Source organism: Sinohyriopsis cumingii, chromosome 2, assembly GCF_028554795.1.
Source record: "Sinohyriopsis cumingii isolate HCF-2022 chromosome 2, ASM2855479v2, whole genome shotgun sequence".
NCBI classification, from domain to species: domain Eukaryota; kingdom Metazoa; phylum Mollusca; class Bivalvia; order Unionida; family Unionidae; genus Sinohyriopsis; species Sinohyriopsis cumingii.
In genome coordinates this window covers 124912041-124929161 of record NC_142962.1, presented here as the reverse complement: position 1 = coordinate 124929161, position 17121 = coordinate 124912041, and the positions used below count along the sequence as shown (strand labels likewise).

General features: G+C 34.8%; 1 protein-coding gene across 1 annotated transcript; it reads left to right on the top strand.

Annotated features, from left to right (window-relative positions):
- The first annotated feature begins 11081 nt into the window (after positions 1 to 11081).
- LOC149805756 (uncharacterized) lies at positions 11082 to 17040 on the top strand. Its single transcript, XM_089934747.1, has 3 exons — positions 11082 to 11085; positions 15917 to 16042; positions 16632 to 17040. Exons 1-3 carry the CDS (start codon positions 11082 to 11084, stop codon positions 16895 to 16897), a joined length of 396 nt encoding a protein of 131 aa, XP_089790873.1. The 3' UTR covers positions 16898 to 17040.
- Positions 17041 to 17121: the final 81 nt, after the last annotated feature.

The following is a 17121-nucleotide window of genomic DNA, read 5'->3' as shown; positions in this document are numbered from 1 at the left end:
CACGGTTAAAAAATTGTACTGAATAACATTCTCGGAAATATTCTTATGTTTCGGGCATGTTATTCTATGAAGACTTAAAGATTAATAGTCCCTTGACGGAATTGGTAAATGGCAACAACGCAGAGTTTGTCATTTTGAGGTTCCGCATAGATGAAAATGCGCAGCATGTCTAGGCAGGAATTGACTAGTATATTCAGGTATTATCATTTTTCAGAATCTTGCAAATAAGTGTCTTTGTCCTGAATCCGTCCCTTGCGATGAATCCCAGTCAGATAATGATCACAGGTGTTCACATTGTTTTTACAAATTGAAAGTTGTTACAAACTCTTTATCTCCCTTCTACACTCTTTAAATACATTACGTAAGTCTCTCTGTGTGAAATCTAGGTGACCTTTGGGCTTGCAGTCACTTCCTTCAGAACAATCTTAGAACATCCAGTACTTTCATAGCAGGAGTCGCGCTGACTCAGGGTTTAGGCGTTAAATTTGTGACCAGAAAGTTAAGGAATCGATTTCCTCAATTGGATCTGATCGGATAGGCCACCGTCATGTGCTTGTAGCCATGGAGGATACTATAAACACGACGCAACTTTAGACATGGGAATAGGACACGTTGTGCTCAGTGGGAATTTAATATTGTGGGACTATATAAGCTCAGAGAGATTATAACTTTATAGACTACTATGGTCACAGTGAGATTATAACTTTATAGACTACTATGGTCACAGTAAGAATATAAATTTATAGACTACTATGGTCACAGTGAGGTTATAAATTTATAGACTACTATGGTCACAGTGAGATTATAAATTTATAGACTACTATGGTCACAGTGAGATTATAACTTTATAGACTACTATGGTCACAGTGAGATTATAACTTTATAGACTACTATGGTCACAGTGAGGTTATATATTTATAGACTACTATGGTCACAGTGAGATTATAAATTTATAGACTACTATGGTCACAGTGAGAATATAAATTTATAGACTACTATGGTCACAGTGAGAATATAAATTTATAAATTACTATGGTCACAGTGAGAATATAAATTTATAGACTACTATGGTCACAATGAGAATATAAATTTATAGACTACTATGGTCACAGTGAGAATATAAATTTATAGACTACTATGGTCACAGTGAGAATATAAATTTATAGACTACTATGGTCACAGTGAGAATATAAATTTATAGACTACTATGGTCACAGTGAGATTATAACTTTATAGACTACTATGGTCACAGTGAGATTATAACTTTATAGACTACTATGGTCACAGTGAGAATATAACTTTATAGACTACTATGGTCACAGTGAGAATATAAATTTATAGACTACTATGGTCACAGTGAGGTTATAAATTTATAGACTACTATGGTCACAGTGAGATTATAAATTTATAGACTACTATGGTCACGGTGAGATTATAACTTTATAGACTACTATGGTCACAGAATATAACTTTATAGACTACTATGGTCACAGTGAGCTTATAACTTTATAGACTACTATGGTCACAGTGAGGTTATAAATTTATAGACTACTATGGTCACGGCGAGATTATAAATTTATAGACTTCTATGGTCACGGTGAGATTATAACTTTATAGACTACTATGGTCACAGTGAGATTATAACTTTATAGACTACTATGGTCACAGTGAGAATATAAATGTATAGACTACTATGGTCACAGTGAGATTATAAATTTATAGACTACTATGGTCACAGTGAGATTATAACTTTATAGACTACTATGGTCACGGTGAGATTATAACTTTATGTTTTAATTCAACCAGTTTTAATTCAACAGTCACTCGATTGTTGAACGTTACGACAGTTGACGCCCAAGAGCTCTTATTTCATATTGTTAGTAATAATTTGTGTTGGATTGCCATTAAATGTGTTAAATCCCAATAATAACACACAATAAGGTACGAAAGACTCCATATTATACCGTGACGATAATTTTCCATTTTTGGCAATATTCGCCCAACCTAATGTTCATCTCCCATTGAGATCCTAGATATTCAAACGTAATTTCAATTTCCCACTGAGCTAATACATGCATATCATCACATTCAATTCCAGTGAGTTCCTAATCTCCGTATTAAATTCTCATTGTGCCCAGAGTACCCAGCTCTATGCTAAATTCCCATTTTGCTACACGTTGATTCCACATTAATTTCCCATTATGCGAATCGTATACCGTCACTTTTTAAGTTTTCATTGTACTCATAATGTTCCATTACCACTTTTTATTTCATAGTGCGCACAATGGTCCCCATAACTAGCATAGTCCTAGCGCATGGCATTTTATTCTACTTGTCTCCACTAGAGCAAAATCTTAAAACTCTAGATGTAACTACTGCTGCGTAACTATTAACAGCTTGTTCATCGGCACTGTATCCTAAATAAACCCACTGAAATTATGGTTTTCAACCTTTCCAAAATTTACCGAGCTGAATTCGAAATTCGGAATGATCTTTTCATTCGGAGCATGGCGTTGGTAGGCTCTTTGATTTCTGTTCCACAAGAAAGGTAGATAATAACTATCACTGTTAAAAAGTCTACTTTCTTTTAATGCAGACTGATTTTTGTAATTAGCTGACAGCTATTTTAAAAATCTAAAGTATGGTGATTCTAAAATATGATCTGTTTGGAAGATAAAGGCCCATATTTGTCCTGGATCCATTAAGAAAGTATATAATCGTTAAAGACCAATTATGAAACTATTCTCTGAGCTAAGGCACTGGTGGTATTTGCCAAAATATTATGATGTGATATGTCTACTGGAATCTTCTTAAGCTAGTTCCTTTGTCCAAGGCAGTGTACCACCTGTCGATTTATTAAATCAACAATATCGGCGATAGAAAAAAATTACATTCTGTTGTCAAAACTTACGTCTCTACTACAAAGTTTCTATCCCATTTCTCGGATATCTTGTAATTTGGCGAGATATTAAAGAGGCAATATCCTACACACTATTACGACAAGAAAGTAATTCAAATTATAATATTATTATATGCTCATTTCTTTCCCCGTTAACTTTACATTGTCAGAATCGTTCAATAGTCCCCGATACTGAACGCGCGCGACAATACACATATAGCATTCACGTGAATAAAAGAACTGCTTTCTTGTGTAAACAAACAATGGACTCAGACGCCAGCACTTTAGATTTGTAAACAAATCATGTACACTCGCGCAAGAGGCTCTTTACGTTGTGGTTGTTTAAATTTGTTTCTGAATGAACTAAAACATGTTTCATGGACTGCAAAAAAAACCCAGCTGTTTTTGTACATTCCGCGTTGATACAATATTTCGGATTTAGGCTAGCTACATTATATAAATGACGTAAGATTAGGTCCTTACAAATAACATACAAGTGACAAGGCATATACTGTTTTCTTTAGCTGGTAATAAGAATGGCAAAATAAAATATACTTACAGTTTTACATCCTGAATTTCCTCAAAATGTATTTTCTTAATTCTGCAAATCCGAATTACATGAGCCATGTCATCAGTTTTCAATCTGGATTACACATTTCGAAATTTTGCTGTAATTTCGATGATACGTGCAATTGCATCCTCCTTATTGCACTCAAAATGAAATAAGCCTTAAATTCCATAGCGTCTTTTTGTTAATTGCAATTGAAAGACTTCATATTTTCCAACATTATGATTTCAAACATTCAATTACAGAAACAGACACATTTGCAGACGTAAACACGCTTCTCCCGCGCCACTTTAATCCGATGTATTTCATGAATAATTTGCACAGATGAATCCAGTCCAAAGTCACAAATTTTCGTCGAATCGAAACAAAATACCAAAACATATTCATTCCAGATCAAATGGAACAGTTGTTGCAATGCGCATTCATTCTCAATAAACTGCAAATTTCAATTTTAGCTAGACACGCCATTTTCTTTCGAAAGTTATGTCGAGCGCGCGACTAAGTTCAAATTTATCTGGGCGGAGTTATGTGCGCATTAATAATGATGTCATTGTGTAATGACAAATCTGCGCTTGTGTATTTCGTTTGGAATACGGCATTCATTCATTTACGTTGTTTCTTGTAGTGTATTTTGTTTATATAATTAAACCTTAGGTAGAATAAAAAAAAATGAGCATATAATAAAAAGGTTACTGCATTTGTATGGGAAAATATGAACTCGTTTTGTCGGAAGGATATACTGCACTCTCAAGTTCGTGCAGTATTCCATCCAAAAAACTCGTTCATATTTTCCCATACAAATGCAGTAACCTATAATTCCTATTCTTTGACTATTTAAATAAAGATCTCGTACATTAAAAGCTTCCTGGAGTCTGTAAATGACGCAATTCAAAATAGTAGCCATCCAAGCAGGGTTTTATTGTGTGGATAATAAACTTGCATAGAGCCCGCCTGTCTACTGCTATGGGTAGCTAGCTCTTCTTCCTAACCAACTATTCGTATTTCACTGTCCTCATACTGCAAACTAACTACAGGAGGTGTACATACCTCGCATCAATTTCAAGAAACTTAAGCCTAATTAGAAAATATAGCCATATCTTTAATTATTAAACAATAATATCTGAAAACGTCACATCATAACCTTAGGTAACGAAATTTGACAGGGACCAATTTACAAAATTATACCATGTCACCAATACAGTATTAATATTTAGAAATGCGTCCCGGAAATAATCAAACATGCATATGCCTGAAGTTTGGTCAAAGCGGGTGAGTTGGGGTAATTCTTTTATAGCTTTAATTAGCTTGTTCTTCATATCAGATCTGCAGAAAGTATTTGTGCATTTGTTGGTATAGAGTTAAATGAAATCCCTTACGATGCTGATTTGAGATTCGCAATCAGCTTGGTGATCGTTTTATTCTCAAAAAATATTATTACTAATTAACAGGAACGATGTGTGATGCATATTAATTCTTCGGTGTCAAAAGGGATACAGCCGAATGGTTTATACAGAGTGAGTTTGGTTGCGGAAGATTTTGCTGATCATCCAGTACAATGGTCATCCAGGATTTCCAGAGGTCCGTTCAGTAATGCATCCTTTATGGTGAGTTCATTTTGTTGAATGAATATGTTTTGTCAACCGTCTATCCGTCTGTCCATACACCCGTCCGTTCGTCACACCTTCGTTAAGCTTTGCGTTTATGTCAGCATACAATTGTTAGACCTGAAGTCATGCAACTTTGTATGAAGATGTCTTGATGAGTACAACATCCAAGCAAATGTAGGATATTGTGACCTAAATTTCACGCCTGATTAACTTTGGTTTGATTTTACGTGTTTGTTAGTGTCGCAGAAATATAACAACAGGGATACACTTTGTGCGTGTATACGTCATGAAATATACGGTGCCACTCAAATAAAATAAGGTTTCTATGATGTAAATTTCATGCATCAGTGATCCCGGTTAGGATGTACCTTTCAGTTACTTTTACTGAGTATTGTTGGCCTCAGAGTCAATCAGTTTTGAATATTGATATAACTTGGTGAATATAGCACCATCCAAATGAACGTACGTCAATGTGACCAGCATATAATGCTTCAGCCAGTTTAATTTAGTTTTCGATTTGGACTCAAGATTTCATGAACATTTGACTGTAGAGTTGCACGATAAAGGTAGTGGATGAGCACTCTTATTCTAAGAGCACGTGTCTAGAGTGTGTGTGTGTGTGTGTGTGTGTGTGCATTGCTTCTTTGTGCTGATTGCCTAATTATAGTTAAATCCCCTGGCCAAGAATTCCCAAAATGCTTCAAGTAAATAAATTAGAAATGAGAAAGCGATATATTATTAACAGAACTCGAGGTAATTTTCTTAAAGTTTAAATACAAGTGTTACGAATACCAGGTCTTGATTTCTAGCGTCATTATCTATAACTTGCATCTTTCTTTAGTTAAAACGTTCAAACCTTGTCTTAAGGAAAGACGTAGAGATAAAAACTGTATGCATATCATCAGAAGCTTCAGAAAGATGTTATCTCCAAGTTTTATTCATCAATTCCAGTCTTAAAAGTTACGAAATTATTGTGTGTGGGATAAATTCATGGCATGGTCTGACATTTTACGAAGAGTTGTCAACTTATAAAAAGATGTATTTGCTTGGCAAATAAATTTGCTTAAAGGTTGGTTATTTAAATTCACCAGCATATTTATTCAGAAAGGAGACCTTTAGTTAAAGTGACGCCTGATATGTAGACATATCTACATATATAAGATTACATTAACATTCGAATATAGCTTATTAGGCTTTTCATGTGTCCTAAATGCAGGCTATTCTTGTGTTCTAAACAACTTATGTCATTGTGTTCTATATATAGCTTATCACTATATTCATTAGTTCTAAATGTACCTGTATTCGTGAAACTCACCATGCTATTTGCGTGTTCTAAATAACTTGCAGATTGTCAGTGTGTCTTATATATATCTTTACATGTTATTCATGTTGTCTTAAGGTATCTATATTCATGTGTTCTAAATAACTTATTAGGTTGTTCGTGTGTCCTAAATAGAGCTTACCAGACTATTTATGCGTCCTCAATATAGCTTACCAATATAGCTTGTCCTAAAACCCAGTGTATTACCATATTAAATGCTATTCTCTACTTAATAATGATTCTTTTCTTTTTTCATTCATTTAACTAATTGTCACGGCATCAAATACATATAACATCCATATAACAAAATATATCTTGTCTTTGACGAAAAACATGGCAACAGAAAATGATCAGGGCAGGATTAAGAAAGTCCATAAATGATATGCTTCAAAAATGTGATTACGATCCTGGTAAATAGTCTGCATCCCGACTGATATTTTGGTCCAATGATAGAGTAAGGATCGTTGTTTTATTGTAGAGTGTATGCATTTGCAGAATAGTGGACATGGATCAGTCTACCTCTTGAAAAGGACAGAGGCAGATTATTTTTCAAGTTTTGTTTGACTGTTTGTTTTATAGCATAAAAAACTACATGTAAACGAGTGAAGTATGTTCAGTATTCAAGCAAACAAATCTCTATATTTACAGTTTGAGTAGAAATTACTCACAAACGAAAATTAATATATTTGCCTCCATTTCTAATTTTACAGGGAACGTGTTGTAAATTTCACTTATATCGTCACTAATGGTTCCGTTTGTATCAACATTAATATTTGACGTATTCATGTTAGCGGACTTTTCAGAATTTATTCGTGTGAAGATCAAAAATACTTATTTGCAGTAGTGACATTCTATAGAATAAGCATTAAATAAACGCTGTTTTAAAGTCCTTGTCTCCTCTTCGGGCTAAACATAGGTATTCGTGTGGATATATTGTTTTGGTGGGCCGACGAGCCGAGATATATTTTCCCACAGATATTCAATAAATCGTATATAATATTGCTAGAAACGATTGTCAAGAGTGTGCTTTGGGGGCTAAGGCACACAATTTTAGTTAACTACTTTTCTCTGTTTGTTAGAAAATGTCAAATTTATGAACCAGTAATCTGTGCAATAAGTTTCATTCTATCTTCCACTGTCAAAACAATTGTCTTATCTCTTGCTTTTGTTCTATTTTTGGACAAATGCATGATTTAAACAGTGAAAGAGCGAATGAACTGGATTTTCAACACACACAAAAAAACGTCTATAGAAGCAAGTGTTTTGCATATGCACGTTTTGTTTGGCTCTGCGTATGGGTTACTGAATTTGTAATAAAGTATTATCGTGGATTGATTATTTGGCACTGGTTGCCTGTCAGACGACGTACGAACACCTTTATGTGCAAATTAATAACCTATTTGTTCTAGACGACGGGAACACTAGTTCCTGCTGAATTGATGAAGAATATAAATCCCTTTAAGTTTTACATATTTCTGCAACATTGTTTTCTTGCAAGCGATAGTCAAATGGTGATGCTGGCTCGATTAACAGTGGCAACCATCTCTACTCCTCCTTATGGTGTAATACTGCAGATATCGACAATTGCAAATATAAAATTTTCTGATATCTCCAAAATCTTAATTGTGATCGCTCCTGCTATCAGTGCCTCCGAGTACCATGATTATCTGTACACAAATGTATCTTTACATCGCACAGTTTACAACAACATAATATTGCAACACGACAGGGGCCTTACAGCGTCAAACCACAGAGGAAATCAAATAAGTACGTTAGGTTCATTTGAGGTCCATGTTTCCCCATTTTAAGGCCATCAAAACAACTATCATTGTCTTCAGAATGCACTCGCAAAACGTTTGGCTTCAAATTCTCATCAGTACATTTTTCCAAGCTAGAGATCGGTATTTAGTGCCATTTAGTAAGAAATGTGATCCAGTACTTAATACACAGATTTCGTCCTGTCTTAAATAAGCTAACATTTAAATGTAAGAATATCCCGAGAATTTCTTATGCTAAGAAATTAGGGAGGGTCTAATTTACCAAACTGCTCGATGTTAACAATGAAATGTCGTGAACAGTGTACATTATAATATCTGCTCCTAGTAATTGGCTATTGGTTTGAAAGTTGGACCACTTTTCATTGCTGTTTCATTCCCCTGCCTAAATCCAAACTTGCAGCAATCTCAGCAAGCACTTGGTCGGTCAGGGCTCCAACCGTCTGTTAGAACTATATTGCAGGATGACGGCACATGCTTTAAATTTCCAAGTCTCCCATAAAAGTAACAGTTGGAGTCATCAATTAGTCTCCATGTCTTTAGGTTTGTTGGTGTACGGAGAACACCATACACTAAGCGTAAGAGGAAGTTGATTTTCTAGGCATCACCTCTCCATATCTCTAGATATTACTCCAAGATCGTTTCATGGACCCCGCACCCTACCAGAGTAGCCAATATCCCTGCTTCCTCGTGCTGACAGTTTTTACTTTTTCTAGACAGTGGCTTGCTTCTCTTTGATGCTTGCTGAATTTTCAGACTTCTCAGCCCCAGCCTCCCTGTTGATAATGTGCCTGTAATGTTGCTGTGTCTCCGTCTGGATTCCGCCTCTTCAACTGCCTTTGCTGCCACACACTTCCTCCCTGTCCGTGCTTCCCCACTTCCTCCCTATCCATACCTCCATTACTGCTTCTCTCATAGTCCCAATTGCATTGAATTTCAACATCATCAGCTGCCTGGCCTTAGACACCTTGAAGTCCTCTGATATTAGTGGTAACTGAATAACTGAAGCTTGCTGTTGATACTGTACAAGCTGACCCTGCTGACTGAAGCTATTTGGCACTCCGATCTATCGTTGCATATATTTTCAACTTTCTCAAGACTGCTTCTTGAAGCACCCAAAGTGAATACATACTTGCATTATATATATATATATATATATATATATATATATATATATATATATATATATATATATATATATATATATATATATATATATATATATATATATAGTTCCAATTAAGTCTTCAGTGTGTACAATGCATATCCAAGGTGTGAGAGTAGATGTTTATTTTGCACGATGACAGATTGATTAGCGTTGTTTTACATATATTCTGTTATATCCTATCAGTTCTCTGTCCGGATCGGACCAAACATCAGCAGAATCGACATTGTGGAAGGTCCTAAGTTTTACAAATATGGAACTTTGTCTGAGGGACAAGTCGCATCGTACGTGAAATTTGCTAATAACCGTGTCCAAGCCCCTTTCACGGTATACGGTACTGGACACAGGTAAATATACATATGCAATAAGAATGGATGAGGAGAGAGCGTGAATGGTAATCTGCTAACTCAACTATCCACATCAGATAAATTAAATACAAATGTTAGACATTTAGTAGGTACATAGTTACTTGAGTATAAGAGTTGTGGTTAGATATTCGATCGAATATGTTTATTTTGTTTAATTAAATAAAAGAATATTACAATGCTATACATTATTTTTTATTGTTGTCATAAGATGAAATATGCAGTCATAATATCCGTTCATCCGTACATCAGGCGTCAACATTGGTTTTTTTATATAAGGTTTATGTTAGTGGGTTATTATCAAACTTGATGCAGAAGTGCAGTTGCAAGGACGTTGAAAATGGTCATCCCAAGTGATTTAAGGCTTACAACGTTTTGGTGAAGGTCACTAAACCATTATTAAAATTTGCATGGGTGGTCAAAGGTTTTAGGTCTTGGATTTGAAAGTATTTACTATTGCAGTGGAAACAATCTTATTTGACGATGCAGAGAAGTTTACCTTCGAATATATATATATCTAGGAGTTGTCAACAGTTGCAAGGTCATGTAATAATAATCAGGTGTTTGCCTCCATTATAAAATAATGGATCGGCACAAGACTTTAAACTTGATTGACTATTTGCATGGAGAACCCATGCAGATGGCAGATCAAAGGGTCAAAACTCATGGTTACCGGATTATATTTTGCTTAGCTTTTATGTAAAATGTTGAAATTTTAAGAAATGGGTACATATTCAGTGTTCATAAATAGATTGATATCACATCAAAAACATACATTGAACATAAACAATAAAATAGTCCTATCAGTGGGCGATTGGAAGCTTATAGGTCAAAACACACGGGTTGTTTAATTGTGTTTTACTAAAGCAGAAACGACATTGGTGCAGGCAAGACAACACATTCAATACAATGTCAACATTTACCATGGTTCTGGTCTCTTCGACTGAAATCATATTTTTGGATAATATGTATTGATTCTTCAGCTAAACCTCTGGTGCTACTTTATTTCTCAAAAGTATGAAGTGTTTGTTCAGAGGTAATGAAAACGTTATTTTATTACAATGTAAATGGTTCGTAAATGTTCAAGATCGTTTTTGGTAAAAATATTGTGTATATAAAAATTAATTGCAAAATATCACGGGCAATAATTTCAGCATGCAAAAACAATTTTGGAAGATCATACTAAATACGTTTCATTTATTTTAACTTTGAAAGATACGAGATTGTTTCGTTTCTATCTCAAGGATTGTCACGACTGGTCCACGAGGTATGGTGTTTGATCACGAAGAAATAAATAATTTAACAAAGGAAACTGGTAATTTCAACCAGTCGTCGTTAAATCTTGGAATACATATTGTTTGTGGAGCGAGCTACACGGCAGATGGGTAAGTTTGTTATTGTTTCACTGTATTTTACTTTTTTCTGATGCAACGTTTAATAATCAAAGAAATAAATTTTCCTTTTCAGTAGCGACTTACTTTTGCGCAGCATTGAATAGAAACCTGTCAAAATACAAGACACGTAAATGACGAAAGAATCCGTATGACTACACGAAAGATTATAAGATGTTTCGTGAGGCTATAGTTGACCGAATCTCAAATTCGGACCGCATATGAAGCACCAATTTATGCAATGACAGATAGCAATCTTTGGCACTTTCCACCATGCAGTGTTCCACAGAATGTACAACAAAAACCACCTGATGCATTGTAAACCCTTAATATCTGAACATAACTTAATACTTAGTACATTTTATTAAATTTTTTCCACGTGTGTACACTATTGACCCATAACATGTTCAACTCATGAAGCAAAATTATAATAAGTAAACATTCCTACCGTCACTTACCTGCATGACAGAGAAATTTATACAAATTACAGATTCACGGAAAAACACGAAAACCTTCAATTTTAGGGTTGAAATGGCTGTACAAGAGCATACTAGTGTGATCGGCTTAATTTGTCATAAAGGATCGTCGATACTATCGACAAAAATTGAGATGAATCTCTTCTCACGTTATTTGTTTTGCTTTCTTTCCTTGTTCGACTATTTTCTGACGAAATGGTGCCCATTCACACACGTAAGATACGGACAAAATCGTAAATTTATACTGACTAATACGTATTATGAACTTTAAATTAATGATCTTTATATAAATATCTGAAACCTTTCATGGCATTGTTGGTCTAATAGTTAATAATTTCTGAGGGAGGCATATTTTCGGGGGAAAGAGCAGCAGTCCTGACAATGGCGAAAATTAAATATTTTAGAGCATTTCTGGTTTAGATTAGTTATAATATATCCAACTCCTTGATATTCACTATAATAATACTTACAAGGAAAATTACGTATTTTCTGATAAAATCTTTTGAAAGGCTATGGAATCATAGAGTATAGATCAGATATAATTTTGGCAATTTGCTCCAAACGTTTCTAGAAATGGTTTCTTCACGGTATGTCCATAATAGGGATTTAAATTCTACAGTTTGCAGAAATATCCTCAACAGTTGTGACCCTCATTTTTCAAACGAATCAACATTTGAATCATGGCGGTGCACCATGTGTTTTTACAATCATAACCGTGACTTTCAGCTGGATATTTCCTCGAAAGCTTTTTGACTACGTGTCCTCAGTCATTTGGAAGCAAGCCTTGTTTTCATATAGGTTTCTGACCGTGTTGGTGCCCAGAAAAGTGTATCATCAACCTGCAATAAACCCTCGTTGTTATTGTCCTAAATTATATGAAAAACATGGTATGTGTTGATAAAGAATAGACGCTAGGTTCATGAGCTTGAGAAACCAAAGATATAATGTCGACAGTCGTTTAAGAAAGTATCAAAGGGTTTATATCATTTTGGAAGGACAGTTGCCAAGTCTATGTCTGTTAGGTTCATTATTTTATATATAATGTCGACAGTCGTTTAAGAAAGTATCAAGGGGTATACATCATTTTGGAAGGACAATTGTCAAGTCTATGTCTATTAGGTTCTTTATTTTATCTATAATGTCGACAGTCGTTTAAGAAAGTATCAAGTAGTATACATCATTTTGGAAGGACAGTTGTCAAGTCTATGTCTATTAGGTTCATTATTTTATCTATAATGTCGACATTCGTTTAAGAAAGTAGCAAGGGGTATACATCATTTTGGAAGGACAGTTGTCAAGTCTATGTCTATTAATTTCATTATTTTATCTATAATGTCGACAGACGTTTAAGAAAGTATCAAGGGGTATACATCATTTTGGAAAGACATTTGTCAAGTATATGTCTATTAGGTTCATTATTTTATCTATAATGTCGACAGTCGTTTAAGAAAGTATCAAGGGGTATACGTCATTTTGGAAGGACAATTGTCAAGTCTATGTCTATTAGGTTCATTATTTTATCTATAACGTCGACAGTCGTTTAAGAAAGTATCAAAGGGTATACATAATTTTGGAAGGACAATTGTCAAGTCTATGTCTGTTAGGTTTATTATTTTATCTCCGAGCAAAATATGCATAATTACAAAAGATATAAATAAATTTACCCGAGAGATGTGTTGGAAAGGGTTTGGGTTTTATTTTCATAAGAGCAGGTTTTGTATAGTTGAAACAACGAATAAAAAGTGGTTTTCACCCGAGTATATTCCTTCCACAGTTCAGCTCTAATAATGTAAATAGACCTCGTTCAATTTCTTACACTTGCGTGCATACATACATACATACATACATACATACAGACAGACAGACATACATACATACATACATACATACTGTTATGTGTATCTATATAATGTATACTATTTTTATATTTTAGTTTTTATAAGAGTCATTTAGTTAATGACATTTTATTATTACAAATGTCTTATGATTGGGTTGTACATTAATGATGAGTACATGTATAATACGTAGTACCATTTTCATTCATAAGTCTCAAAGTCAGACTGTCCTAGTTTGTGTTGGGTTAAAATGGGAACAGCAGTTGTTGACTTGTTGACTAAAAATTTAGATATTTCGATATAATTAAATGATTCATTTAAACTCAAGATTTATATTCTAGTAACTGCATATTTAACCACTGCATTCTTTGAGATTAAATTTTCTTCCTACAAAGAACGCGGAAATAATTCATTCTTAAAAGGTGATGTTGGCCTTGTAAGAGATACAGTGAAAATCTTGATTTATTTAAACTGATAACCAACCGTTCGTTGGCATTTTACAGCTTGGAATTTGTTTTTTTAGTTAGACTATACCACATACTGGATTACTGTGAAATTATTCAAAGACTCGGGTTTATTGATATCTTTGGTTTTAACGTGAAATATTTCAATGACGTTTTGGGGACCTAATATTCGTTGGATTTACCTTGAATTCAAGTAAGACTTTTTGCGAGTACATAAGCACATTATAATTTTCAGTTTCTAAATTGTATTCTGTTCCTACACAGGATACCAGGAGATCGGCGGTGTGCTGTTTTCATGGTAGGAGGTAGGTTATTCTAATTTTCATCATGCATCCAAGGTTTGTGCAAATGTACCGTATTTCTTTCATGGTTCATCTGCCCACATATTCGTGTTTTTGTCCGTCTCTCTATTGAACTGCGTTTATTTATTGACGACTTTTCAGGTTTATACAAAATAACTGCTTCAAACTTCTTCACAAAGTATATCTATTCGCCAACAACCATGGGCCAGACTCATATAGTCTATGTATGGATTTGCATGGAGACGGGGTTACATTGCTGGACTCAGAGCTTGGCTCTGCCAAGAGGGGAGACAACTGATTTAATCCACCTTGTTTTTCAATCAAATAAAATAACCCTTCATTTTTGGCGTACCTTATCGATCCGAAGTACACAAATAATACACGTGAGAAAGTTACTGGATAAAGCATTTGACAGTATTGCTGCATTGTCACATTTACTCGCTGAAATTAACAATCATATGAAAATAACAATACGTAATTAACTTTTTAAACCAGATAACCTTTGACTTTCGTAAGTTCTGATTTGAAAATGTTCTTTCCTAACCAGCAGTTCGAAACTGGGTACACAGCACTGATAAAGAGTAAAATAAGGACCGGCTGACCCTGTGTTAGGCTGTTCGTGGGAAATTAGATAGCTGTGTCACTGTCATATATAACTCTGCTTTTCATTGGAAGAGATGAAGTTGTATGTGACATACTGGTGCTATAAATGATATTAATTTTAAAATTTCACCTGTGTATACTCTCCCCCCCCCCCCAACACATGACCCAGCTGGTAGCCACGTACGAAGCTAGCTTTCAACTTCCTAGTTTCACAGGAAATTGATATGTCCGTCCTGGAAATATGGCAAGTGTTACTATTGCAAGTGCAAGGGCACACTTCATGAAAATGTTGGTGGAATATCATGTGAATAGATAGATACATGATCCACTCTGATTAGTAAATGCAAGATATTTCATTTCTGACTGCATGTTCGTTTTTTTATTCAGCTGGAGCAGCTTGGGGGGTGGGGAGCAAAGTTAGAAAAAAGCTGGTTTGACGCAACATATTTCTCGTTGTCACTAAGCTTCCGGTAGTTGTTGAGGGAGTTCGTGGCCAGTGATGTTTATATCCTGTGCGTTTTACTCTAATGATTATCTTCGGCTTTTGGATGATAGGCTGATGGAGCGAGCAAGATAAAGAGTTTGGCGAAAATGTTATCATGAAATGCTAATTTTCAGGGTCATTCATCACAAAGAATCATATCTTTTTTCGGTATTGTAGTTTGGAGGGTTATATCAGTTAAGTAAAGAAGTGGCCATTAAGCTAGCATGTTCTGTATTTCTGAATTAGAATGCAATTCATATAAATTTTCTTGATGCATGGGAGAGGGGTATGCTAACTGTTATCCAGAATATCAATGTTTTCAATGTATGTGTCACAGTTATTATATTCGTTGTAATTGTCATTACCAATAACAACAGTAACGCTTGGGTGCCTTCGTTATAATTATCAGATTGGCGCTTCCAGCTTGAATTTCCTGACTGTCTCATGCGTATCGTCAAAACCAATGCAATGAGAGAAAATTATGACTTGGAAAATGTAAATGAGAGAAAAGCTTGGTATAGAAAACGATGACCATAATTCTAATGAAAAGACAAATACCTAGAATCGACTAATAAAAAACATTACCCCCAAATCCTATAGAAAAAAAGCACACACAAATAAAAACAACAATAAACAAACGGACTTTTTTAAATTCCATTAGATGAGGATGAATGCCGAGTGGGAAACCCAACCTGTGCAACAGCTTACTGTCGTAATCTTTGGAAATGGTACTGGTGTACAGATTCTGCAAAGCTGTGTTCATGTCCCATTTTCCCTGCAGGTGAATGTGAGTATTGTGTTCCAACAATTTAAATCATTCAATGTGAACTGTATAATTGTATACACATTTGTACAGTATCTTAAAAATATTAAGGATATCATAGACTGATATTTTATGGAGATAAAGGCACATTCATTCCACCCAGTTTGTGTGTATTAGTTTATATTTGTTAAAAATATATACTACTGTATATTATTATTATTATTATTTGTCTTTAAAAGCACTCACACGATGTAGTTAGATGTAAACATTTTTTAGAGCAATTTTTTTAGGGGAATTTTTTCTTAGCCTTTAATGCAAGTGTGACTGTTGAGAAATCATACTTTGTTTTTGCTCTGATAAGTATTCACATCTGTCTCCCATGTAGTTCAAACTGTATGCAACAGTACATACATTCAAAATTACTAAAACGAGACAATCAAACTTTCGGGGATATCAGGATTATATATTTAAATGATTCTCAAGACATCGAGCTTCATCTTTGTCCACTCACTGCCATCACCACTCCAACACCCTTTCTGAACACCATTATCATGTGGACCTATGTGTTATGTTTTATTTCCATGTACCATCCGTTTCTTTTCGATCTTCACAGGTACGGGCGATATTGGCTTAAAAGTCGGACTACCTCTAGGCTTTTCCCTCATCATATTTATACTTATAGCAATTGGATTGTACTTTCGGGATCGACTAATTAAATACTTCCGGAGACCTCTGATTAATCCAGAACCAGAACCAGCTGATCTTCTTCAGAACACCGAGGAACAGCAAAAGAAACAGGAACAAGCAAAGGCCGCATGCAAAACAACAGCAAGCAATGCTGAACACGAGAAAATGCCTTTGGACCAAAGTGATGTTTGAACTGGATCTAGAATGCAGCAATTTTGAAAGTAGAAAAGACTTTTTTCGATGATAAAATGCAAGACAGATTTTTATATTAATGTACTTAGCAGCATTCCTGGATTACGGACTGTGTGCAGTTATCATAAAACAAGCACCCTTTATTTCTGTGTTGATCTACCATCCAAAAATCTATATGTAGTTAAAACTTTCGTGCCCGTTAAATTTAGACCAGGAAAACATTA

Bases quoted from the DNA above. Each gene is read 5' to 3' on its own strand.
- LOC149805756 (XM_089934747.1), top strand. The intron at 16,043-16,631 runs GTGAGTATTGTG...CGATCTTCACAG, and splicing joins CATTTTCCCTGCAGGTGAAT to GTACGGGCGATATTGGCTTA.